Raw genomic sequence first — 27,326 nt, forward strand, 5'->3', positions numbered from 1 at the left:
TCATCTCTTTGAGAAAAATCTGAACTGAAGTGGAAATTTTTTATATTATTTTGGGGAAATAGAATTGATCAATAACTTATTTCATTTTCATTAAGAAAATTCAGAATCGAAGTTGAACTTTTCTTCTTCCTGGAAAATATTTGGAACAGAACTTTAAATTTTTCATCTCTTTGAGAAAAGTCGGAACTGAATTTAAGAAAATTTAGAATTCAAGTGAAACTTTTTATCTTCATAGAAAATAATCACATTCATAGTATAACTTTTCCTATCTTCTACGGAAAAATTTAGAACAGAACTTTAAATTTTTTATGTCTTGGTAAAATTAAAACTGAAGTGGAAGCTTTTTTATTTTCTATAGAGAAATTAGAATTGAATGGTGCTCATTGGTAAAATTCAGAAGAGAACTTGAACTTTTCTATCTTCTATAAAAAATTTGGAAGTATTTTAAATTTTTCATCTCGTTGAGAAAAATCTGAATTGAAGTGGAAAATTTTTATATTATTTTTGGAAAATAGAATTGATCAATAACTTATTTCATTTTCATTAAGAAAACTCAGAATCGAAGTTGAACTTTTCTTCTTCCGGGAAAAAATTTGGAACAGAACTTTAAATTTTTTTCATCTCTTTGTGAAAGGTCGGAACTGAATTTAAGAAAATTTAGAATTAAAGTGAAACTTTTTATGTTCATAGAAAATAATCACTATCATAGTATAACTTTTCCCATCTTCTACAGAAAAATTTAGAACGGAACTTTAAATTTTTTATGTCTTGGTGAACTTAAAACTGAAGTGGAAGCTTTTTATTTTCTCTGGAGAAATTAGAATTGAATTATGTTCTTTGGTAAAATTCAGAAGAGAACTTGAACTTTTCTATCTTCTATGAAAAATTTGGAATAGTATTTTAAATTTTTTCATCTCTTTGAGAAAAATCTGAACTGAAGTGGAAAATTTTTATATTATTTTGGGAAAATAGAATTGATCGATAACTTATTTCATTTTCAATGAGAAAATTCAGAATCGAAGTTGAACTTTTCTTCTTCCGAGAAAAAATATTGAACAGAACTTTAAATTTTTTCATCTCTTTGAGAAAGGTCGGAACTGAATTTAAGAAAATTTAGAATTAAAGTGAAACTTTTTATCTTCATAGAAAATAATCACAATCAAAGTATAACTATTCCTATCTTCTAAGGAAAAATTTAGAACTGAACTTTAAATTTTTTATGTCTTGGTAAAATTAAAACTGAAGTGGAAGCTTTTTATTTCATCTGGATAAATTAGAATTGAATTGTGTTCTTTGGTAAAATTCAGATTAGAACTTGATCTTTTCTATCTTCTAAGAAAAATTTGGAACAATATTTTAAATTTTTTCATCTCTTTGAGAAAAATCTGAATTGAAGTAGAAAATTTTCTATTATTTTGGGGAAATAGAATTGATCAATAACTTATTTCATTTTCATTGAGAAAATTCAGAATTGAAGTTGAACTTTTCTTCTTCCGAGAAAATATTTGGAACAGAACTTTAAATTTTTTCATCTTTTTGAGAATGGTCAGAACTGAATTTAAGAAAATTTAGAATTAAAGTGAAATTTTTTATCTTCATAGAAAATAATCATAATCATAGTATAACTTTTCCTATCTTCTACGGAAAAATTTAGAAGTGAACTTTAAATTTTTTATGTCTTGGGACTTTTCTTGTTCCGGGAAAATATTTGGAATAGAACTTTAAATATGACTCTTTGAGAAAGGTCGGAATTGAATTTAAGAAAATTTAGAATTAAAGTGAAACTTTTTATCTTCATGGAAAATAATCACTATCATAGTATAACTTTTCCTATCTTCTACAGAAAAATTTAGAAGTGAACTTTAAATTTTTTATGTCTTGGTGAACTTAAAACTGAAGTGTAAGCTTTTTATTTTCTCTGGTGGAATTAGAATTGAATTGTGTTCTTTGGTAAAATTCAGAAGAGAACTTGAACTTTTCTATCTTCTATGAAAAATTGAGCCTGCTAGTATTATCATTATCTCTAAAATTATTTTTCTTACATCTGACCTTTTTAATATATATTCTGAACGTTTGACGTTCTAGCATACCCTAAAAATAATGAACACTTAACAAAATAATGCATTAGATATTTTTAATGTAATAAGGACATGAAGAATATTGATATAAAAATATGTAAAATACATTATTATACATTATTAGTACACTTGCGCTTCACTTTCCGTCAATTCATCTTTATATTCATTGATAATATTGTCTGCTAATGTCCTTTTTATTCTGCCTGCGATTTCACTGTCTATTGTCACATTATTTTTACATAGATTGCAGTTTTGGCACATTGACATGATATTATTTATGATGTTGATGCAGCTGTATGCATGTCTTCTTTTTCCTTTTGCTTTCATTCGAATGCTAACACCGGATGAATTGCGATAAGATCTATCAACGGCTAACATGCTACCAGAACCATTAGCTAGAAGTTGTCCCTCTTCATCAACTATTATTTTTAAGTTTGCATTCTCTTTGACTACTAATTTCTCTGGTAATGTTACTCTCGCATATCCACCACTTGCATGATGGAAATTCTTGGGTACACCAAAGGAATATAACTCCTCACTGTCATGACAACGTATGCATACATTGCCAATAAGATCTCCACTTGCACTCGTTTCGTAGTTCAGGTATTTCTCCTTGTCAGCGTTCAACACGACAATGATTTTTTCATGTGCACATACTTTCGTCGAATAATTCATCTTCACTTTTTACAGATATGAATTGTGTGTTGATCCTTCCACTGCGTAAAAAATACTGATTTAATGCATGCAATAAACTCGATAGTGTCGATAACCTGCCATAGAGTAGCAGTGGAAAAGCCGCGTCGTGTCCATGAATAAGCACAGCGTACGATTGGTAGAGCCGTAAGCATATTTCATGTCATTTTAAGATACGTAAAAAGTTAAAAAAATACCATGTTAAAAAATTCAAGAAAGTATTTACGAATTGGGGAGGGGACTCTTTGAGGTTGGAAAATGGGTTTAGGAATGACATTATGAATGGAACTTGTTCAGAAAAGATATAATAAAGCCATAAAAAAATATTTAAAAAAATGGAGAGGGGGCTCTTTGGGGGGCCCGAGGAGGGTGTTTGGGGGACCCTTGGGGGAGGGTGCCCTTCTGTGTCTCAATGCACAAAAAATATTAAAAAATTGGGAGGGGAGGAGGGGGAGGGGAGGGGAGGAGGGGAGGGGAGGGGAGGAGGAGGGGAGGGGAGGAGGGGAGGGGAGGGGGAGGGGACGGGGAGGGGGATTGGGGGGAGGGGACGGTGAGGAGGGGGAGGAAGGGAGGGTGGGGGCCCTTTGGGAGCCTGGGGGACCTTTGGGGACCGCTGGAGGGCCTTTGGGGGTCCTGGGGGCCGGTTGAGAGCCTGAGGGACATTTGGAGACCGGGTGAAGGCCTTTGGGACCCCGGTGGTCTTTTGGTAGCTCGATGTGCCTTTGGGGGGCCCGGGGTGGGCCTTTGAGGGTCTGGGGGCCAGGTGGGAGCCCTGGAAATCTTTGGGGACCAGGGGTTCCTTCTGGTTGGGGGTAGGGGATTGGGAACCCTATGTATCGGGGGTGGGCAATCGGGGTTCTTTCGGGTTGTGGTATGGGGACCTCACAACATCAATGGAACTTGTGTATTATAACGACCACACTCAAAACTTCTTCTAAAATCAACTTTTAAATCATCTTTTAAATCAATGTCTTTTACGGTTTCGCCGAAATAATTCCATAAGCTGTCTAAAACCGTTTCGCCCAAATAATCCCCTAAAAGTAATTTCTGTGTGTTCCTTTTGTTTTTTGGCATCTCTGTGCTTTCACATTTCAAATTTCTAGGAAACCCTTTCCTACGTTAATCTCTTCATCTCATAAATGTTCCTAGCTAAACTATTATGGTTTCGTTAGAATATCAATTTATCTCTCCGACTTAAAGCTCCGTGAAGCCGTATTTAAAAATAGAATTTCTATCTCTTTAGACACCCGCATAATTTCAAGATAACAAGTGATGTCATTTATAATTCCTGACACTAAAGATCGATGAAGCCCTATTTAAAAATAGAATATTAATTTTTCTCTCTGACCTAAAGAACGTTTATCCCTCAGGCCTAAGATTAAAGAAGCCATAATGTTTCTTAATTCTCCCCTTCGTGAATCAATAATTCCCCCTAGCGATTGTGTAAAACATTTTCTCAGGTTAGGTTAGCCAAACAATCTCATAACATTCGCGTTAAGCATGTCCATTCTCACTGACAACGGACAGACATAAAACAGGAACATAAATTGCTGTTGTCATCCTTAAATGTGAGAAAATTCCTGTTTTTTCATTCTCACTGACAAAAACCATGAAAACAGACATAAATGTGAGAAAGTTCCTGTTTTTCAAATTCTCACTGACAAAAACGATGAAACATCCATAATTTGATGTTGAAATCCATGAAAAACATCAAATAAATCGAACAACACACATAACCATCCATGAAAACAGACATAAATGTGAGAAAAGTTCTGTTTTTCCATTTGAAAAAGTTCCTGTTTTTCATTCTCACTGAGAAAACCATAAACAGACATGAATTGATGTTGACATAAATAAGTGTGACAAATTTCCTGTTTTTCCATTATCAATTAAAAAATAAATTAAACATACTTGAAAAACATCAAATAAATCGAACAACACACATAACTAGCCAATAAAACATACATAAATGTGACAAAAGTCCTGTTTTTTCATTCTCATTGACAAAAGCCATAAACCACGGGGTTCTCTGCCCATATATGATGTTAAAAAAAGTTGTAGGTGGCAGCAGGGGTGGGCAATGGGGCTGGTACCCCCATTTCTACTGTGTTGTCAACTGGGAGGGGGAATGTGCGCCCTAAATTCTTTACCCAACCCCTCATATTATTTAAAATACCATTTTTTGGGGGAGGGAGGTATTTTAATTGATAAATATTTTTTTGGTATTTTCATTTAAAAAATTAGCCCCTCTATATTTCAAAGAATACATTTGACCCCCCCCCCCCTAAAATTTCCGCGGATTGACGCCAATGAAGTTAAGGGCATGTATTGAGGACATATAATTTAAGCGCCGGTATATTTCAAAGAATTGTGTCTTTAGGCTAAATCTCCTTTTAGGCTCTCCTTTTAGGCTAAAAGGAGAGCTCCCTTTAGGCTCTCCTTTAAAATCTCCTTTAAGGGTAGAAGGAGGTATTGGAGGACTTTTTCACAAGGAGTCCTGCGGTGGGGTGAAACACTTATAGAAAGCAATTTTTTGGCCACAATTTTCCCAAGTTATATTCCTCCTTATACTAAACAATTTGGGCTAAAAAAGAGCCCTTAGAGAGATATCGAAAAATATTCTTTTTAACTGTACACGATTTAATTTGGCATTTTTTACCATTTGATTAACTTGAAATTTGCAAAATGAATTCATGTTTCTAGGTTAGAAATTTCTATGAACCGAGTAAAAGAATTATAAATAATGAAACTCCCAAACAGAGGAATTTTCTAGTCCCTTAAAAAGTTACAATAATAAGTGTTTAATTTGCGACCTTATAGAGAGCCATTTCGCTAAATAAACGTCAAGGGATTTCCTCTGTAAACTTTCAAGGAAGATATTTACATTCTACTGTAATTTCTGCGCGTGATTTATACTAAATTTTATGGAGAAGATATCAGTGACTTTATTGACAAATTCTTCCTCGAGGAATGGGTAATTTGATTTTACTTAATAAAATAATAAAAATGCTCTGATGATAGGTTCTTCTGACTTGTGTAAAAGTATGATCAAAGAAAAAAAAGGGAATTAAATTTCCTATAATTACTTATTTCTCTAATTTTTAAGAACCGATCGTTCCTAAAATCTCAAATCTGAAATTTTGAATCAGGAGAAAATACCTCATTGTCAGTGTCGGTTCTAGGCCTGGGCAGGAAGGATGGCAGCTGCCCCAGTTTTCTGACATCTGATATTTGATTCCTTTTATTTTATATTTTTGTACTCCTTTGGTATACCCCCCCCCCAGGTTGATCCTTGTTCTCTTTTCACAACTAAGCTGTTTGTGTAGAAGGCACGAACATACATACATCTTCTCCAAGATTCTAATTTCCAATGAAAATTAGCATGGCACTTCAGGAAGAAGCACAGAACGACGAAAATTATGCCCCACACAAAATTATGCCCGGTTTATAATAATACAATAAGTCCTCATCCCTTGGCCCTGCCTAACCTATGGAAAGCTACCACAGCATTAGATCGTAAGACCAAATAGAAAACATTCTTTAAATATGCCATGTACCTTCTGCCACTCCCCTTATGGTACAAATATAGCAGCATATCTAAGAAGCACAACATCACAGACCCCTTCCCAGTTGACATTAAAAGATTAATTATGAAATTCAGAGCTTATTTCATCAAGTTTGATCTCTTACATTAATTTGGTTCGTAGTGTTTCCTTGAAGTGCATTTCATTTCTCTTTTTCTTCGTTTTATATGCTTCTTTTTTCTCTATATAGAGATATAGTCTTTTATATTTTTGTCTTTTTGACGGATAGTTAATCAATAACGTCAATATTCATTAATAAATGGAACATTCATAATCAAAGGCATATCTAGAGCAAACTCTTCGGGGGGGGGGATCTGACAAGGGCAACAATAATTTACCAAACTGACAAGTATATTTAAAAAAGAGGGACAAAAGAGAAAAAAACAAATGAGGGTGCCAGAATAATCATAGAGGGGCGCGGTCCCCTGGCCCCCCTGGATCTGCCCCTGCTTATGATTAAAAAAAACTTTACAGAACAGTTATCTTAAGGCAAAAGAAACAATCGATTCAGTTTTTCCAGTTTCACTTGAATATTTGATGGTATGTCATAAGTATTGCCTTTTTTAAAAAATTGAGAAATGAGAGAAAAGTATCATTTTTGTAGCAAAAATGCGATTTTTTTACACAAAAATTCCACGTAGCTAAATTCGTTTCCCGGAGAATATGAATGGTTCATAGTTTAAGTTGAAACTGCATAACAAGGCCGTAATCTAGTTTCATGCTCGGGGGTGGGGAGGTATTTTTGCAGAAAGACGGTATTTTTCAGGGAGAAGGTCTACAAGAAACTTCAAAAACGCGTCAAAAATTTGTTTATATGCAGTTTTGTTACAATTCTACGAGTCGGACAGAAATTTCGGGTGAGGGGGTACAAACCCCCTAGACCCCCTGTATATAACCTTGATGCCAAGTGATCCGTTTGACTGATTGTGCGTAAATGTAAAGCTTAATTAGTTTCTAATTTGAAAAGCTATACAAAGTCTGTTCACTCGGTAAGCAACGCGCAGCTAATTTGTCACACCCCATCTTTTGAACCAAAATGAAGTTCATCTCAATTATAGCATCAAATATAGCAGTTTTTTATGTTTGATTTATTGTTTTTATTGCGCAGAACTTACAGTATCAAGGACATTGCAAATGAAATCTGTATTTTTGAATCTGTTATGTGAAAACTTACACAGCCATATTTTTCCCAAAAAATAAGGGAGCGTCGGGTGTCAAATCTCAAATGAAAAAGATTTCGATTTGCAGTTAAGGAACTATCGCTGCATACGGGCGTCAAATTAAAAAGAAAATAAATATTGGTGAAAAATTAGAAAAAAAAACTAAAAACTTATTACACCTAATGGCTTCAGAAGGTGCAGTTTCCCTTCGAAGGTGTAGTTGTCTCCCGGAATCGACAGATTGATAATGTTTGAATTTTATGGGCGCGCAGCGCTGTCATATTTAACAAATTAGTTTGGTTGATTCTATTTCACCGTTCAAAGTGGCAACACTGACGAAATGCAATACTGCCAAAAAACTTCAAAACTTCTAAACAACCAGAACAAAATCTTGAATCTCTGTTTCAGTTATATAGACCTAGGATGGGTCCAGATAAATTGTTTTTTATTCTGATGTCCTTGGTGCTTCAAGTACTTTCCTCCGAAAAATATCAACTGCATAATAATATTTCGAGAAATAAAATACTGAAGTCATTCCAAGTATTTTTTGATCTTACGCAAAGCTCATTCTTCAGATATGGTCAATTACTCTTTATAAACAATATTATCAAGCAACTCTTATTTATCAGTTATTTATCAATCAATTCTTCGCATCAGTTATAATATGTTTTCTCTGAAAGTACCGATCTTATTTCTCTCATCCCTTTTTCTCTCTTCTATTTTTCTTCTTTTCCCTCTCTCTTTTTGTTTGTATTCTCTTTCCGCAAACAACATCTTTTTTTTAATCTATACCCAGGTTTTCTGAGCTATCCTCCTGGCAATGGTGCTATTGTTGCTGGAAAACAAAAACAAAAATAAGGGGGGGGGAGTCCTAGGGTTCAAATTCAGCATGGTATTAACAGTAGAGGAGCGATAAGAAGTAAAAAAAAACTAGAAAACAATGTTTGGTCAAGACTTTGACTAAACTGTTTTCTAGATGTTGATATTTGCCGGTATACGTTGGCAACAATCAACAATTAACAATGTATAGGTGGGTCTGTCGGCACACTCACTCCATGTATGGCCAAAAAAATATATAAGCATTAACTTTCATTTCGCCCTTAACTACTCTCTATGAGGTTGCAGTGCCCGCTAGTACTGGAGAAAAAAATTAATAAAAAGGGGACACATTGGTGATTCAGGGGCAACAAAATGGTTTTCTCAGGTTTTCAAAATTATAACTGAAAATCTTTGGTGATGAGTTCCCAAACTTAGTGATTTCAATGGTGTAGTTTTGTGTTAAATCCACCATTATTTTTGGGGAGTTTTAAACTCGATATGAAAATTTCCTAACATTTAAATTTCCTAACATTTGGTGTCTCAAAAACTTTTCCTGTTAACCCTAAAAGTTTACTATTAATCCTAAATAATAGTTAACATAAAATCGCCTTTCAAGAACCAATTTTTTCACAAACAGTTTTCTCGTGAGACAGTTTTCTCAGGACGCGTTCTTAAACTTTCGGCTGCTGTCAGTCGTGGTCCAGCCTTTACACGGTTGCAGCTGATGCTGCAACCGTGATTATTTATATTTGATCCACCAATATGGGATCTGGATTCTCGCAAACATACAAAAATTATAGAAATATGCAATGACAATATGATGTAAATAACCTATTTGAGCTCCTTCCCGACCAGTTACACTCCTAAGATGGAAACCTGGCTTGTCATCTAACGGGCGTTAAGACGTATCGGTGTGGTGACCGATTCAGACGTCTCTCAGTTGGTATCAATAAGTAGCCTTTTAGTATCAAAGACCTTCATTGATTCTGCCATTTCCATGTAATAAACCCTTTTTAGTAAGCATGAATATCTTATCGAAGGAAACTTTCCTGCAGCAGAAGGAAAAGGCTTACCGAAGGAGCCTTTGTGGTAAAATTCTAGATGAGGAACTTTCCTCTGTCTTGGAAAATAGTTACATTGGGAGAATTAAACTTTCAGTAATAAATTCAGAGCCTATATTATACTCTAGGAAGATAGTTTCAAGTTTCTATTTCCGATAGAAAATTTCATAGATTACAAGTTTAACTATAACTGTTCTAACTTTTGAGCAGCTTTGACAGCACAGTGTTGTCTTTTAATTTCGTTTTGAGCCTACTTTTCTTTTATTCTAGGTTAGAAGCCCAAATCCAATGATCTGTGTAGAATCTTAAGGCGTATTACTATTACGACTACTGGAAAATCACTGCAGCACCAAAAAGCCTGAGGCCAACACAGCTATGTAAGCTCCTCCTTCATCCAAATCTATTAGAGTATCTCTCGTCACATCCACCCAAGGAGTTTCAATTTCCCTTAAATCTTTCCTACGACCTCCTCCCACCCAACTCAATAAGGATTTTTTTTTTCAAATTTAAGACATAATTTTCCAAGTTCTTTTAAACCTTAAACCAAGATTTTGAGGTTCATGAAGATAAGGAAGTTACGAGGTTCAAAATACTTTCCTTAAGCCTTGTGTGTATTGTAGATCTATTTCTGATCTTTTTTTACCACACAGTTTGTGCAAGTTCGGTCAAGGTCGGTGCTCTTAGGAGAGGAAAGGGCTATATGCTCCAAAAGACATTACCAGGAAATAGTTTCGCTCTGAAGGTATTCCTGAAAGCTCATTTACCTAACTCAACCCCTTTCCAAGGTAGCGAAAAGCCCCTTAGCCGTGGCAGCACTAGGCCTCGGCAGGGAGCAGCAACCCCATCCCCAGTTTTTCTTACATTAAATTAATTTTGTTTGATATATTTACAGTCGTACTACGGTACTTAACTGACGAATTAATTATCGCAGTTGTAATTTTGGCATACCTTCCCCTCCCTCAGTTTGAGGCCTAAAACCGTCACACTTAGGGAACACTAAAATATAAAGATTTTCAGAATTTGTTTTCCGTATTTTCATACAAACCGGCAATTGTTTTTCTTTTTTTCTTAATGATTCCCCTCCTGATTCATTCCTTCAATTGAGTTTGAAGTAAATATATGTGGTGAAGGAACAGGGACCCCAGTTAATATTTTTTTTTTTTTATCTGATAATCTTCTCAATATTACGAAGATTAGAGACAATCAAGTTAATTTTCACATTTAAATATTTGAAAGTTTTCCCCTTTGAAAGTTTTTCCGTTAAAACCCGTTTCCCCGATTCCCCCTTGAAAGTTTTTCCGTTAAAACCCGTTTTTTTCCGTACGGTAATCTGACCTTCATGGGCATGATGCACGAGAAGTCTTGAATTTGGTAAACACCCACTTAGAAATGTGAGTATTGCTTCTATAAGATTAGAAATTTCCACCTTCTTCTTGGGATATAATTCCTGTTGAAATAAAAAAATTTGAATCTTTTGACACCCATTAAGATTGCAGCGAGGAAATATTTCCTCGCAAAAACATAATAATGATCCCTCATATCCCTCATAAACGGAAGCCCCCCTCATATGTAGAATAATTTCCGTACGTTTAAGTTTCAATGCTGCTTCTTACTTCCAGTTGAAAAAAAAATTATTCAATTTCTGACCGTTTTTCAAATCACGCCACGAAATCCCCCCCCTCCCCATTTAAAATATCCCTTGAAAGCTTCACCCAGAGATTTTCCTCCCCATAGGAAATTTTCCCCATTAAATACCCCGGGCGGGGAATTTCCCCTGAAATGGGGCAGTTGCATAACTTACTGCCCATTTCTACAGGAACTGCGGAAAGCCATGCTATCCCCAGAGCCATAGTTATCGGACTTTTCAACTATGCTGAATTATATGGCTATCTTAAAAATTCGATCTAATGTCTTTGGTGAGAAAAGGGGCGTAGAGGAGGGATAGTCACCCTCCAATCTTTTTGGTCGCTTAAAAAGGGCACTAGAGCTATTGATTTCCGTTCGAATGAGCCTTCTTCCGATCTTTTAGGACCATTTGTTCCATACAGTCACCTCTGGAAAAAAAAAAAAAAAAAAACGCATCCGGTGGGATATTCATTAGGATCACTTTACTTTTTGGGTACGTTTCCCTCCTTGGGCGAATTTTCTTAGGCTTGTAGCTTTTCTTTGGTAGCATTTAACATCATGAATTTTATGTATTTGCAACCAGCATAAAAAGCCAGTTCTTTTGATTAATCAATTGTTCTCAATTTTTTTTTTTTAGATATTAGGTTAATATTGGGCCGATTAGCTCCTTAATTACAGTTCCTTTCCACGGACTGTTTTGTTCTAGGCAAGGATAACGTGTTTCTTGTAATTAGAAATTTTGTTGTATGTGTACATGAACGTACAATGGTATGTAAATAAATAAACAATAAATGTATTAAATAAATATATGATTGTCGATATGTATGAACTATTTCTTAGCTGGATATAGTAAAGAACGAACCCCAAAGAATTGGACAGCAGAGTCACCCAAATATGATACCATGTCCAATTTAACATCATCATGTCTACGAAGATGCATTTTTTTGTAAAAATTTGAAGGTTTGTTCAAATATAGTGTCTGATTAATTACAAAAAGCGCTAGATGTATCGATTACCTTTCAAATGAGCCATTAAACAGCTGCTATATGACATTCCAATGCCCTGTTAGCATTGAAGAAGAAGAAACAGCTAGTGCTATTTATGTAAAAAAAAGTGTTTTTCCTGTTATTCATGCCAAAGGACTTTAAGTTTTCTGTGTAATGTTTTCGGCCATGGTAATTTCATGTCTTAATCATACAATTTCTGTTTCAATCTCATGCCATTTTCAGGGGCGTTTCAGGCTTTTTTTTTATTCCCATAAATTTGTTTTCGAAATAGCATTTTACAATTAAGACTAATCGAGATAATACTTGACATCCCTGAATCAGCTAATAATGGTAAATTTTTTAACTAACCAATTTTTTTAAACACGTTTTTTAAAAAGCATAAAAATAATTTTTATGCGTTCTTCGTTCTTTACTAGGTTTCAGAATCACTCCTCTGTTTAGCTACTTGATAAAATTACTAATTTTACGGTAAATGTTATTTTTAAAACGGTGAATAATAACAGGGTTATGCTTGCTAGGCCCATGCTGCTTCAGTGACTGAAAAAGTGTCAAAAGCTCGTTTTCTGAACGGCTTGAAAATTACATTCGAAAGTCTTTGGGCAAATAGCCGAACTTAGAAACAAATGATTCCATTTGGGCACGTACCCTAGGGGGTGTAATTTGCTATAAGGTAAGGAGGTGCAACTTTCCTTCCCAAACCTTGCCCCCAAGATTTTTATAGAGCCCTCATTTTTCCCCTTTTTTAAATAAACTTATGAATTTGGTCGATTATTGGTACCCTCTCCACATTGTTCCCCCCAAGATCTTGTTCTAGAGCCTATATTACTTATTTATGGTAAATGATTTTTTGGCTTGTCAGGAATTACTATTCTTGCGTGACGTTCCTTTTGCTACTCTATCACGGAAACCACTTGGGGACAATATCGGAAATTACATGTTTGTTTCAGCTTCGAGAAGGCTATAGCACTAATCGGTTTTGTTGCTGCTAATCACTGTAGATTGCCTAGCAAAATAAATTGATCAATTATGAATAAATAAAACATTTCTATTCAAGTAAATACTTAACTAATAAGAACAAATGATCAAGGTTTCTGCATATGAATATAAGTTTATTTACTAAAAATATTTCAGGAATTGGATGCATAAATTGTATACGATTTTGGCTTTTTCTTATTGTTAATTACATTATAGGCGTACTTGCTTATTAATTATAGAATAATTATATAATACTGTAATTTTAAAAAAATTGTAAGCCCCCTTAAAAAATTCTTTTACCCCCCCCCCCCCACAAGAAAATCCTGGATACAACCCTGACCATGCAAATCTTAAAAGATTGGGAAAAAGTGATAAATTACTTTTTAATAAAAATGACACATATATGCAGTTATGCTGTTTTTGGTACTAGTAGGTGCAAAATAAACAATCAGAGACACTGTCGAAAAATCAGCAAAAAATAGATTTTAGAAAATTCATTCTTAGGATATTTGATTCAAATGCCTTTTTGTTGGTATTTCCATTGAACCAACAATTTTGAACCAATTTTGAAAAAAAGACAATTTTGTCCACTCCTTGAGGTTTGAAATACATTTTACCACCTTCCCCCTAATTTTTTATGAATTGAAGCCACTGATGCATCGTAGTAATACAGACGTAAACGTAAATATAACACAATCCTAAACACTTATCAATTTCGAAACAGCCAAATAATGGTCTTAGGAAATCGCGGTTTTACGGTATGAATAGATGTAAAATATATCAAAAAATTTCTCATTTTGATGTTCTGGGTACTTAAGAATAACATTAATTTAGCTGTAGCATATATGTTGCATATGCAGCATAAATATAGCATAACATATTCGGAACAAACTGAGTTGATACATTTCGATGTCTTAAATAGTACGTCACAATATTTTATCTGTAGAATAATGGGATATCTGAAATGACTAGTAAATAGAAATTGGGATAGAACTAGTAAATAGGAATTGGGATAGAACTAGTAAATAGGAATTGGGATAGAACTAGTAAATAGAATTGGGATAGAACTAGTAAATAGACTAGTAAATGAAAGTGGTCTTTCATTTAAGTTTTTTCATTGGGATAGGAATTTGGAAGAGTAGTGGTCGCTGATGTACGTCTATACTATTTAATCTGTTATATATACATAACCGTATTTTTTGGCTTTAAAATACACTTTATCTTATTTTATAGGACAATAATAAACTATATATTTAACGATCATCGCTTGTTATTGCAGTAACTGAATTAATCGCTATGGAAGAGGCCTTAAAGGCCATTCACAATGAAATTTTTACTAATACCGAGAATTAGGTAGCGCTATTATCGGGAATCAGCTGAAACAAAGGCCGACACATTGGATTTTTAGCTAGCATCCAGAACAGGATCAAGTTAAAACTGAAGTTCAATTATTTTGAACTTCGTTAAGACCGAGCCAATCAGAATTTTTCATAGAAATTTCTGATTGGCTAATACCCTAACTTTATCCAGATAGAGAAAAAACTGCATACAAGAAACAAATAAGTGGAAAAGTGAAATTAGTTAATACTCAACGCCTGAAATTTAGCTATTACATTGTGAATGGGCCTTTAGTCAAATTTATCTTTGCCAACTTTCATTTGCCGTCGCAACTATATCTATCTGCGTCGCAAATCAACATATCTGTTTAAGCTGAAACAGATAATCAATAGAACCTTTCCAAATGGGCTCTTAATCAACTCTGTAGCCCTCTAAAACGATTTTTTTAGATCAATTTCTAGAGAGACGAATGCTCCTGGAAGTTGACGTAGCCTCGAAAATTAAAAGTCGATAAAATTTCCGACCTTTATAAAAAAAAAAATTGAATTGGTTTAGTGAAAACTTAAACAGCCATATAATATGGTAGTTTTAATTGTTGGCGTGGAAGCTTACACAGCTACGTATATATTTAAAAATTAATAAAATCGTAATTTCCATTTATATTCTTACATAAATGGAAATCCCAAACTTTATCAAAACAATTTGAAGAACAAGGACACATAGAAATCTGAATGTTTGAATTGGTTCAAACACTGTTTAAAAGACTTTAAACAACAGAATCTTGATAACAATGATAGATCAAAAGTATGGGCTTCTTATGCTGATTCCAAATATATATAGTTCATTAATTTTTAAATTTCCTAATTTAAAAATAAGGAAAAATTAGTCAATTTTATAATGAAAAAGCATCAACATGAATATTTTATTATATTTTTTTTTAAATAAAATTTTATTTTGATTTTTAAATGACCACAATTTTATTAAAAAAAAAACATCCACATGAACCTCTACAGTTTTTGGTAGTAGCGGATGTCAAAATTAAAAAAAAGAAACGTGGGTGACAACACAGTAAAAAACATGTAGTACCAAACAGCTCAAGAAGATGTAGCTTTCTTGCGAAGGTTTTGTTGTCTTTGGGAATCAACAGATTGTTAATGTTTGAAACTTTACGGTTGAAAAGCGTTGCCAGATCTAGCCAATTAGTTCCGCTTGTTTATTCTAACAATTAAATGTGGCAACACTGACAAAAATATGGAGGCAAAAGATGCGCCCAGGAGGCAAAAAAGTTAAATTTTGATGTCCTTGATACTTTAGGCTTATCTATTTGATTTTAATTAAGAAATTGGAACTTCAATGTTCGGTTATTGGAAATAAATATAAGATGCAAATATGTTGATATAAGGAACTGCAAAATAATGATATCTAAGACCTCCAATATATTTCGAAAAAAAGGACATGAGCCACGGTTTCCCAAAGGGTGCTCAGTTAAGCTATTTTCTTTCCAAAGTGACCGGAGGAGCTTGGATCTTTACAGCAAAATAATAATTCCAAGGTCGTATCCAGTGGGGTTACCGGGTTTGAACCCCCCCCCTCCTCCTAAACTTTTATCTTACTAACAAAACTACACATAAACAGATTGTTGATGCGTTTGATAAACCTTTATTGTACTCCCCCCCCCCCAGAACAAAAACCAGGGATTCGACCGGGAAAAATTCTTAGTTTTATATTAATATCCAAAATTTATTAATATAAACCCCCTTTCATTCAGGGATCTGTAAAAAGCACAAACACTCAATTTATTCATTTCATCACTGGCTTACTGATTAATTTAATCAGCGATTTATTTCATGCCTACAAAATATATTGTTTATAATTTCGGCGGGTATTAGGCTACATCAGCCTGTATTTTTGGTTTTCCCAAAAAATACTGATTTTGAATAATTTTAAAATAGGTGTTTATCATAATTTTATCGTTTCAAAAATCAAGGTCGTATACAGATGGGGGGGGGGGGGGGTAGGGGTTTGACCCCCCCCCCGAAAATGTTTGTCTGACTCGTAAAAACGTAACAAAAATGGAAATAGACAAATTTTGCATGCGTTTTTTTAGTTTTTTTTGTGTAACCCCCCCCCCCATCTTTTTTTTTATAAAACCCCCTCCAAAAAAAAACTGGGTACAGCCTTGTGATAAATGTTTATATATTTACAAGTATTATTTTATTTTTTGATTGAACTATTTCTGTTTATTTTTCAGATTAAACTTATGAAAAAAATTACAGCCAAAATATACCTGGAAGAGAGAAAACTTAGGCTACTTTAAATTTTACTGGGAGTATGAAGATTCAATTAGAGATAAGTTTAAAGAGGAAGGATATTTCAATTGCATTTGCAGTCTACCAGCTGTATTTTAGAATAAATTTTCCTTCTTTGAAGATCGGTCTGGTTGTAGCCTAATTATATTACTCAGGATTTGAATAACAGAAATAGTTTAGCTAAATAATAAAATGAATAAAATAATGCTTATAAGCATTTGCCTACTTGTTAAATCAATAAAATTATAATAATCACAAGATATTTTTGACAAATATAGATACAGAAACTTTTGATAAAAATATTTGTCAATTATTGAAATAAAAAAAATATAACAAAAACCAAGTTTACAATTATAGAAAATGTGCATACACTTTTTGGGAACATGGTGCATATGGTTCAATTTTTAGCATAGCTTTAATCTGAAGCAAAATTTTGGAATAGGTTTAGAGAAAATACTGTATAGTGTTTTACTTATATAGAAAATTTCATTCAAAATGCTACAGGGATCATGAAAATTCAAGTAGAGTTAAGTTCTGAAGATGATGGATACTTCAATTAGATTTCAAACTACCAGTTCAACTTTTAAATACTTTTTTTTCTTTGAAGCTTACCTTTCATTATTTAGTTCAAGGCTTGAATCTGCGAAATAAACGGAAAAGGTTGAGCTAAACAATAAAATGAATAGAATAATGCTCACAAATATTTGTTATTTTCTTAAATAAATAAAATAGAAATAAACACTATGTTTATAGCTGTTTAAAATGTGTATACATTCCTTCGGGACACGCTATAAAAGCTTTAATTTCAATTAATAATCAGGAATAGGTTTGGAGATAGTAGTAGCCTATAGGGTTTGGAGATTTAAAGAAGAGACTTGGTCATCAGCATTTCAGCTTAGACTGAAACCCCCTCTTTGAGCCGGCTAATGATCATTTCAAAAAGGTTGTTAGAACTTTATACATTTACACAGTACTAATTAATTATATCAATGCTGTGGCGTAATTGATAGTGATTAATTATTGTTTGCACGCATTGAGAGACAGAAGAGTGATAAGGGGTGGCTTAAAGTTAGTGCCCTTCTCTGAGTGTCGATATTATTACTATCCTTCTGACAATTTCTCATATTCCCCAGATGTATTGCCTTTTTTGTGAATTTTCGATCGCCTCCCCCGAAAAACAATTTCTTGCATACCTACCTCATTGAAAGAAATGCTACATGAGACAAAGAGCTGGTGGCCCGGCTCCATAGTCCAATCAGGGAACAAAGGGGTATAACGGAGAGATGGGATTCAATTGTTAAAAAGGGGACTTTTAGACTGAAACATGTTTTACTAAGGAAAAAAACGTTGGAGGAGGGGTGTCAAGTTTTCTTCGTATTTGTTCTTCTTCGAAATACCGCCTCTGGATCCAAATCTTGCCAATTTACCTATCATAATTTTCACGTTTAAAAAATCACGATTTCCCAGAAAAACGAACAGTGAAAGGGGTTTATTGTAAATTTTTTTTTACCATAACAGTTCAACCACAACCCACATGTGCAGTTTTAATAGATGACGGAAAATAATTACCGCCATAACTTACAACTGCACCTTTTAGATCTTCACCCCCAAGCAATAGCCCAGACAAATTACGATTTAAAATAACTGCAAACAGTCGATGAATCGACAAAACACCATTTGCCAGACAATATACCATTGACATAATTTACCCAGAATATTACCATTCAAGATGACTGCAGACCGTCGAGCAACCTAACAAAACACTACTACAATATGGAGCAAAAATAAAGCTTTTGATCGAACCAAACAATAAAAAAGACTCCATTGAATCTTATTTTACAAGACAGACTAAGTCATGTGTTACATCGTAAAGGCTTTATAGAATAATAAAATAAATATAAGAAATTTGAAATTTAAAAATATTTACTAAACGGTAAAGAAAGGATTTGTGAGGGCAGTTTTGTTTTCTCCTGGAATTAACAAAGATATAAAATATAAGCCACTATTGATCTGTAAAAAAGGTCATAACGCATGGGATTATTTAATCAAACAAACGCATTAAACAGAACACAGGGGACTATTAAACCGAATGAACGCATTAAACAGAACACATGGGACTATTTAACACATTAAACAGAATGGGACTTTTTAACCGAACAAACGCATTACACAGAACTCAGGGGATTAGCTAAACGAATAACCACGTTAAATAGAACGCAGGAGATTATTTAACCAAACGAACGCATTAAGCAGAACGCAGGAGATTATTTAACCGAACGAACGCATTAAACAGAACGCAGGGGATTAGTTAATCGAATAAATGCGTTAAAAAGAACGTAGAAGATTATTTAACCAAACGAACGAATTAAGCAGAGCGCAGGGGAGTATGTAACCGAACGAACGCATTAAACAGAACGCAATGGATTAGTTAATCAAATAAATGCGTTAAATAGAAAGTAGGAGATTATTTAACCAAATGAACGCATTAAGCAGAGCACAGGGGAGTATTTAACCAAACGAACGCATAAACAGAACGCAGGGGATTAGTTAATCGAATAAATGCGTTAAATAGAACGTAGGAGATTATTTAACCAAACGAACGCATTAAGCAGAGCGCATGGGAGTATTTAACCGAACGAACGCATTAAACAGGATGCAGGGGATTAGTTAACCAAATAAACGCGTTAAAAAGAACATAGGAGATTATTTAACCAAACGAACGCATTAAGCAGAACACAGGGTAGTATTTAACCAAAAGAACGAATTAAACAGAACAAAAGGGACTATTCATCCGAATGAAAGCATTAAACAGAACACACGGGACTATTTAACCGAACGAACACATTAAACAGAATGGGACTTTTTAACCGAACGAAAGTATTAGACAGAACGCAGGGGATTAGCTAAGCGAATAAACGCGTTAAATAGAACGTAGGAGATGATTTAACCGAACGAACGCATTAAGCAGAACGCAGAGGAGTATTTAACCAAACGAACGCATTAAACAGAACACAGGGAACTATTCAACCGAATGAACGCATTAAACAGAACGCATGGGACTATTTAACCGAACGAACGTATTAAACAGAATGGGACTTTTTAATCAAACGAACGCATTAAACAGAACGCAGGGGATTAGTTAAACGAATTAAAAGCGTTAAATAGAACGTAGGAGATTATTTAACCAAACGAACACATTAAGCAGAACGCAGGGGAGTATTTAACCAAACGAACGTATTAAACAGAACACAGGGGACTATTCAACCGAATGGACGCATTAAAAAGAACGCACGGGACTATTTAACTGAACGAACATTTTAAACAGAATGGGACTTTTTAACCTAACGAACGCTTTAAACAAAACGCAGGGGATTAGCAAAACGAATAAACGCGTTAAATAGAACGCAGGAGATTATTTAACCGAACGAACGCAATAAACAAAACGCAAGGGATTAGCTAAACGAATAAACGCGTTAAATAGAGCGCAGGAGATTATTTAACCAAACGAACGCATTAAGCAGAACGCAGGAGATTATTTAACCGAACGAACGCATTAAATAGAACGCAGGGGATTAGTTAATCGAATAAATGCGTTAAAAAGAACGTAGTAGATTATTTAACCAAACGAACGAATTAAGCAGAGCGCAGGGGAGTATTTAACCGAACGAACGCATTAAACAGAACGCAGGGGATTAGTTAATCAAATAAATGCGTTAAATAGAAAGTAGGAGATTATTTAACCAAACGAACGCATTAACAGAGCGCACGGGAGTATTTAACCGAACGAACGCATTAAACAGAACGCAGGGGATTAGTTAATCGAATAATTACGTTAAATCGAACGTAGGAGATTATTTAACCAAACGAACACATTAAGCAGAACGCAGGGGAGTATTTAACTGAACGAACGCATTAAACAGAACGCAGGGGATTAGTTATTCGAATAAATAAGTTAAATAGAACGTAGAAGATTATTTAACCAAACGAACACATTAAGTAGAGCGCATGGAAGTATTTAACCGAACGAACGCATTAAACAGAACGCAGGGGATTAGTTAACCAAATAAACGCGTTAAAAAGAACGTAGGAGATTATTTAACCAAACGAACGCATTAAGCAGAACACAGGGTAGTATTTAACCAAACGAACGAATTAAAGAGAACAAAGGGGACTATCAACCAAATGGAAGCATTAAACAGAACGCATGGGACTGTTTAACCAAACGAACGCATTAAAGAGAATGGGACTATTCATCCGAATGAACGCATTAAACAGAACGCAGGGGATTAGCTAAGCGAATAAACGCGTTAAATAGAACGTAGGAGATGATTTAACCGAACGAACGCATTAAGCAGAACACAGAGGAGTATTTAACCAAACGAACGCATTAAACAGAACACAGGGAACTATTCAACCGAATGAACGTATTAAACAGAACTCATGGGACTATTTAACCGAACGAACGTATTAAACAGAATGGGACTTTTTAATCAAACGAACGCATTAAACAGAACGCAGGGGATTAGCTAAACGAATAAACGCATTAAATAGAACGCAGGAGATTATTTAACCAAACGAACAGATTAAGCAGAACGCAGGGTAGTATTTAACCAAACGAACGAATTAAACAGAACAAAGGGGACTATTCATCCGAATGAACGCATTAAACAGAACACACGGGACTATTTAACCGAACGAACGTATTAAACAGAATGGGACATTTTAACCGAACGAACGCGTTAGATAGAACGCAGGGGATTATTTAACCGAACGAATGCATTAAACAGAACGCAGGGGATTAGCTAAAGGAATAAACGCGTTAAATAGAACGCAGAAGATTATTTAACCAAACGAATACATTAAACAGAATGCACGGGACTGTTTAACCGAACGAACGTATTAAACAGAATGGGACTTTTTAACCGAACGAACGCATTAAACAGAACGCAGGGGATTAGCTAAACGAATAAACGCGTTAACTAGAACGCAGGAGATTATTTAACCAAACGAACGCATTAAACAGAACGCAGGGGATTAGTTGACCGAATAAACGTGTTAAATAGAACGTAGGATATTATTTAACCGAACGAACGCATTAAGCTGAACGCAGGGGAGTATTTAAGCGAATGAACTCATTAAACAGAACCCAGGATATTAATTAACTGAGCGAACGCATTAAACAGAACGCAGGTCATTATTTTAAACAAAAGTAGGCTACATACGAGTAAAGAGTACTTAAAATTTTAAACGAGCAACTTTTACCAAATATTATAGAGGCAGTTGTTAGTAAAGAAAGCTCTTTCTGCCATCTAGCGTTCTTTCACATAGTTGGTGTTACACCATCTGTCAATTGTTAATCTATTTTTAGGCCCACATCACGATAATAATGTATTTACAAACCACCACAAGAAATAAAGAAAGCGGGGTAAGAAAAAGAGAAGAAACGAACACTTCAACGAAGTGTTTTCTTTTCTTTTGCTTTTCTTTTTGTTTTGTTTCTAATTCTATCCTAATTTATACGTCTTTCTTCTCTTCATTTAATAAATTTTTTGGATTTTAAAATATTTTTTGACTCTATCCTAATTTTTAATCTCTTTTCTTCGTTTAATTTTTTTTTCAGTTATATGTTAAGTAACCTTCTAAATCCCCTATATCATAATTGTCCTTGTCTTGTTCCAGTGTTTGTTTTTGTTTTTTTTGTTGGCCCTTTGGAAGCTAAGCTTCTTGGGCGTGTAAAAACCTTATGTATTGTGGTTGTTTTCTTATAGAATTAATAAATTGATTGATTAAAAAAACAAAAATGAAGAAGAGAAAAAATACACCAAACGAGTCAGGGCGCTGTGGGCGAGCAAATAGCTACTGTGGAGTAGTTTACCAACAAGCTCTGCAAGTTTACGCCAATGTTTTTTAGCCCATAAACAGGTGGGAGGAATGTTCAGGAGCCTTTGGTAGTCTAATGAATACCAAAAATATTTCCTGGATGAATTCTCAGAATCCTATATCATCGTTTAATTCCGTCGTATATCTTTTAATGCCCCATGTCCTCTTATTGTGTTTATGGCAACTTATTATGGCAACTTATGTATTATGGCAACTTATGTATTATGTATTTTAGGCAACTTATGCATTACAACTTTTCTTTTGTTTCTGAAACCCATTTCCAAGGGTATATGATAAATAAAAAAATAACACCCAGAAAAGTCAATTCAGGGACACTCGATTATTGCACATGCTTACCTGGACATTAATGTCTTAGGCCTAGTCATTATCAACCAATCATAATTTGTTTTCTCTGTTATAAATTAATGAACAAAAAATTCAGCTAAAAGTACGAAGTAACATTAAAAATTAAAACGAACCAAATTTTTCCGTATATGAAAGTTGCTGTTTCTTAACAAATAAACACGCAACCGTGATCTTTCTTCTCACAAAAAAAATCCACATTTTTGTATATAGATCTTGATACCTCTACAGCAGATTCTCTGATTTACTGAATCTGGTAGTGTAATTTCCATTAAGATCACTTAACTTTTTGTAAATGTTTCCACCTTTTTCAAAATCAGACACATTTTTGATGGGTAACATTTGGCACAAATTAAAAAAAAAAAAAAAAAAAAAAAAGGCAGGTTATAATAAAGCATAATATAAAACTAAAGGCAACATATCCCGTTCTCGCTATCTCAGAGGGCACTGGCACGAATGCCCCCGCCTTATATACATGCCTGAAACAAATCTCTTTGAAAAACAACGCAATTGACGGCCACATAGACATTATATTCAAAATTCTCGCCATACCGATCGTCATCACATGGTAATTCAATTTGAAGCAATATTAGTTTTGAAATACTACCAGACTTTTTATTCTCGCTGTTTACAATTAGCTTTATTGGAAAATCAATTTCCACGCTATTTATCACCTTCAAACAGAACATTTTCCCCTTGGAATACCTTTTTCGTGGGAAAAAGAAGAAATCAGGAAGGATTTATGGTACTTTTAAAAGGATAAAAAGCCCTCAGAATCTCTCATTCCAAGTTCTAAGATAAATATTTGAGGAAGAAAGCAAGCAGAATAAAAATGCGAGACATTTCCAAATCCAGGGAAAATGTCTAGATGGAAAAAAATCTGTATTTCTGAATAAGATATGTCCAAAGAAGCATTGTAAGCTTCTTCCAGGTAATATTATTTTCTACTTTTGTGTTAGTCTGTGTTTATTTAGTGTTTATTTGTGTTGTTATTTATGGAAATCTGTATTAGCTTCCGAAGGGTGTTATTTTTTGGTACAGGGGGCAACTTCTAAAAAACTGAAAAATTATTTATATTGACAATATTAAGGATTTAAGAGGAGATTTTTAAACCTCGAGAAATCAGAAAGGGGGACAGAAGGGTTATAACTACTTAGGCACCAGTAAACACTTTTGACTTCAAGAAGTTTCTTCCAGGTGAAGTTATAGATTTGGTTCAGACACGTACGTAGAAATTTATTGTGGAGAGAGATTGACCTTTTTAGGGGATTGGCGCCGTTTTAAAACACGCAAGAAAAGGCAAACTATATTTAAAATTTTGGAGGATGTGCCGTAAACCGCTAGCTCACAAAATACAAAATATTTAATAAGTTTGCAGAAAATTTACCTTTTGTGCCTTTTCGGTGTAAATAGGACTTTTAACTTTCTAGGTAATACTAGATGTCGTTGGTTGGTTAAGGGTTTCCTCTTTACTCGCAACATTTTATTGGCTTAACTCATATTCCGTTTAATCAAAGAGAAAAAGATAGATAATTGTCATATAATACCCCGTGTTAAATAGTAAATTATGATTCTAAACTCTAATTTTTGTGACGTATTTTCGTAAACCAATAACATTATTCTTATTTCTTGAGAGAAAAGTAAGCCGCCGCCTTTCTAAAACCTGATTGGTTTAAAACAATGTTACTATGCAAACTTGAATCCAATGATTTGTTCTCGCTCGATGAACGTACATTATTCAAAACCTGATTGGTCCTTTTGTGTAAAATTTTACAGCAGTAAAAAGAACGAAAAGTTTTGTTGGTCATTTTTATAAATAAACTCCCTGGGTGTATTCCAAAACCAATTATACTGATACTACTACTACTAACTGCAGCACCAAGCCACCTGAGGCCAACACAGCTACGCACGCTCCTCCTCCATCCTATTCTATTCCAAGCCTGCCTCTTTATACCCTCGAAGAAATTTCCCATTTTCTTTAAATCTTTCTTTATGACATCCACCCACCCCAACCGCAGACGACCTGCTTTCCGTTCTCACTTGAGGAGGAGTACCCTTTGAGGAAATTAAAGCTTAGTAAACGACACAGCATTCGCACGGGACTCTAATTAATGGATAAAACCAATTAACATCAAGTATAATTAATTATTATCTATATCCTGAGAGACCGATAACGACAAATTCAACTTCCTATATGTTCATAATAAGCAAAATTTCAGTTCTTTCAGTTCTTTTGAACTGATAGGAGCAACATTTCAGTTCTTTTGGCACTTATGATTCTGAACCAAATACAAAACATAATATAAATCAAACTAAATTTACATAAACCAAATATGGTTAACATAAACCAAATGTTGTATTATCCGGTTTTTTAAAACGTAAATAATAACAGATTATTAATCATCCTTAATCAAGGGCGTATCCTGTGTTTTTCGGGTGGGGGGGGTTATCTGTGAGTGGGGAGGGGGCTTACAAAAAAGAAATTTACAAACTTTGCCTACTTGTTTATATGCATTCTCATTAGTTTTTTAAGAGCCAGACAAAATTTCGGAGAGGGTAGTTCAAGCTCAGTAGACTCAACCCCACCCCTGAATAGGGCTTTTTCCTTAATGATGATTGTCTTCTGGAACACAACCTCTGCGGTCTTAACTTCAGAAGGTAACAAAACAAAGATTTTACCTATCTAGGTGTCTTGTTAAGTCCCAACTGCAGGCCCTTTTTTCATAGCCTCCATCAATCAACATATTAAAACCATTCACACCAAATAATGCAGAGTCTCCATCTCCTCCTGGGAAGACATAAAGAGTGGGATGGGTAAATCGGATGTTACCAACGACATCAGTTGGCACCAATGCTTGGCAAATATCTGTTGTGTGCAGCATATTGCTCACGAATTGGATAAAATCCTGTGTTCCATCCGTAAGCAAAGTAGCTCTGTCAGCGGGATTGAGAGTTATCTGAAAATAAATAATAAATAAATCATTTGCACAAACTAAACAAAATTGTCCAAAAAGAACTTTGGAATGTGTCCAAAGTATATCATGGTTGCAGCGTGAGATTCCCTGAAACTGCAACCCTAATCCAGATCGCTGTAAAAGATAAACTTGATATATTGAGTAGATTTCTCAGAGATTACTTGTCTTTGGATTAGTAATTCTATCCCTAAGCCAGGGGCAGATCCACGATTTTTTTAGGGAGGGGGGGGCAAAATAGATTGATCCGATAAACTTGCGTTAGGAGCAAGTTTAATTAACGCAAACTTGCGCTAATTAAGTAAATTACACTACTTTAGACGACGTTAAGAGGGCGTGCGCCCACTTGCCCTCCCCCTGGATCCGTCACTGCCCTAAGTGAGACCCTGATACCCTTTAAACTTCATTATTTCGAGCAATGACAGATGGATACATTTTTTTAAATGCATTTAGAACACGCTTCCGATGTAACAAAGTCAAGTAAGAGAAAAATCCTATTTTCTCAACAAGATATTTGTCCTAGGCATCTTACCACAATGGCCTATCTTCAAATTTATCATTGAACTTTCTAAGACCAGAGAAAAAAATTTGAATACAACCAGAAATGGAAAAACAGGCCAACATAACCAACCGAAAATAATAGGAACCAGATCAATGATATATATATATATATATATATATATATATATATATATATATATATATATATATATATATATATATATATATATATATATATATATATATATATATATATATATATATATATATATATATATATATATATATATATATATATATATATATATATATATATATATATATATATATATATATATATATATATATACTACTATATATATATATATATATATATATCTCACTGCAGCACCGAGCCGCCTGAGGCCAACACAGCTACGCACGCTTCTCCTCCATCCAAATCTATTCAAAGCCTCCCTTTTTACACCCTCCCACGACTTTCCCATTTCCTTTAAATCTTTCTTTATGACGTCCTCCCACCCCAGACGAGGACGACCCACTTTCCGTTTAGCCCTAGACGGTTGGCCGAAAAGAACAATCTTCGGCAATCTGTCATTTTTTCTGGCAATTTCATTTTCCCGTAGACAATTTTTCTGGAAAACATCTAGCAAATCTTCATCCGCTTTTCGAAGCGTCCATGCTTTAGAGCCACATTTGACTACTGTCATCACTGTAGCTTCTAATATTCCAATCTTAATTGGTTTGCAAACTTATCTTCCTATTGTTCCAAACTTTTTTTAATTGTGAAAAAACACCCTGATATATATTATATACATATTACTTAGTCAGTTTATACATATGTTTATTTATATTATTTTAGATTTAGATTCTAGTTGTTAGTTTGTTGGGTTTTTTTCTACACCGTTGTATACTGTCGAAATATTCGTCTGATTCTTTTTTTTTTTCTCTTCGTTTCCTTTT

At 34.3% G+C, this 27,326-nt stretch overlaps 1 protein-coding gene across 1 annotated transcript in view; it reads right to left on the reverse strand.

Annotated features, from left to right (window-relative positions):
* Positions 1 to 27,326, reverse strand: part of LOC148939235 (uncharacterized) — a 271,064-nt gene that overhangs the window by 113,503 nt on the left and 130,235 nt on the right. Inside the window, exon 5 of the mRNA XM_089106820.1 lies at positions 25,573 to 25,850. Within this exon, the coding sequence (XP_088962946.1) occupies positions 25,573 to 25,850 (278 nt within the window). The remainder of the gene's footprint in view (positions 1 to 25,572; positions 25,851 to 27,326) is intronic.

Source organism: Artemia sp. Qi Xiang Cuo, chromosome 21 (assembly GCF_049724085.1).
Source record: "Artemia sp. Qi Xiang Cuo chromosome 21, ASM4972408v1, whole genome shotgun sequence".
Lineage (NCBI taxonomy): Eukaryota > Metazoa > Arthropoda > Branchiopoda > Anostraca > Artemiidae > Artemia > Artemia sp. Qi Xiang Cuo.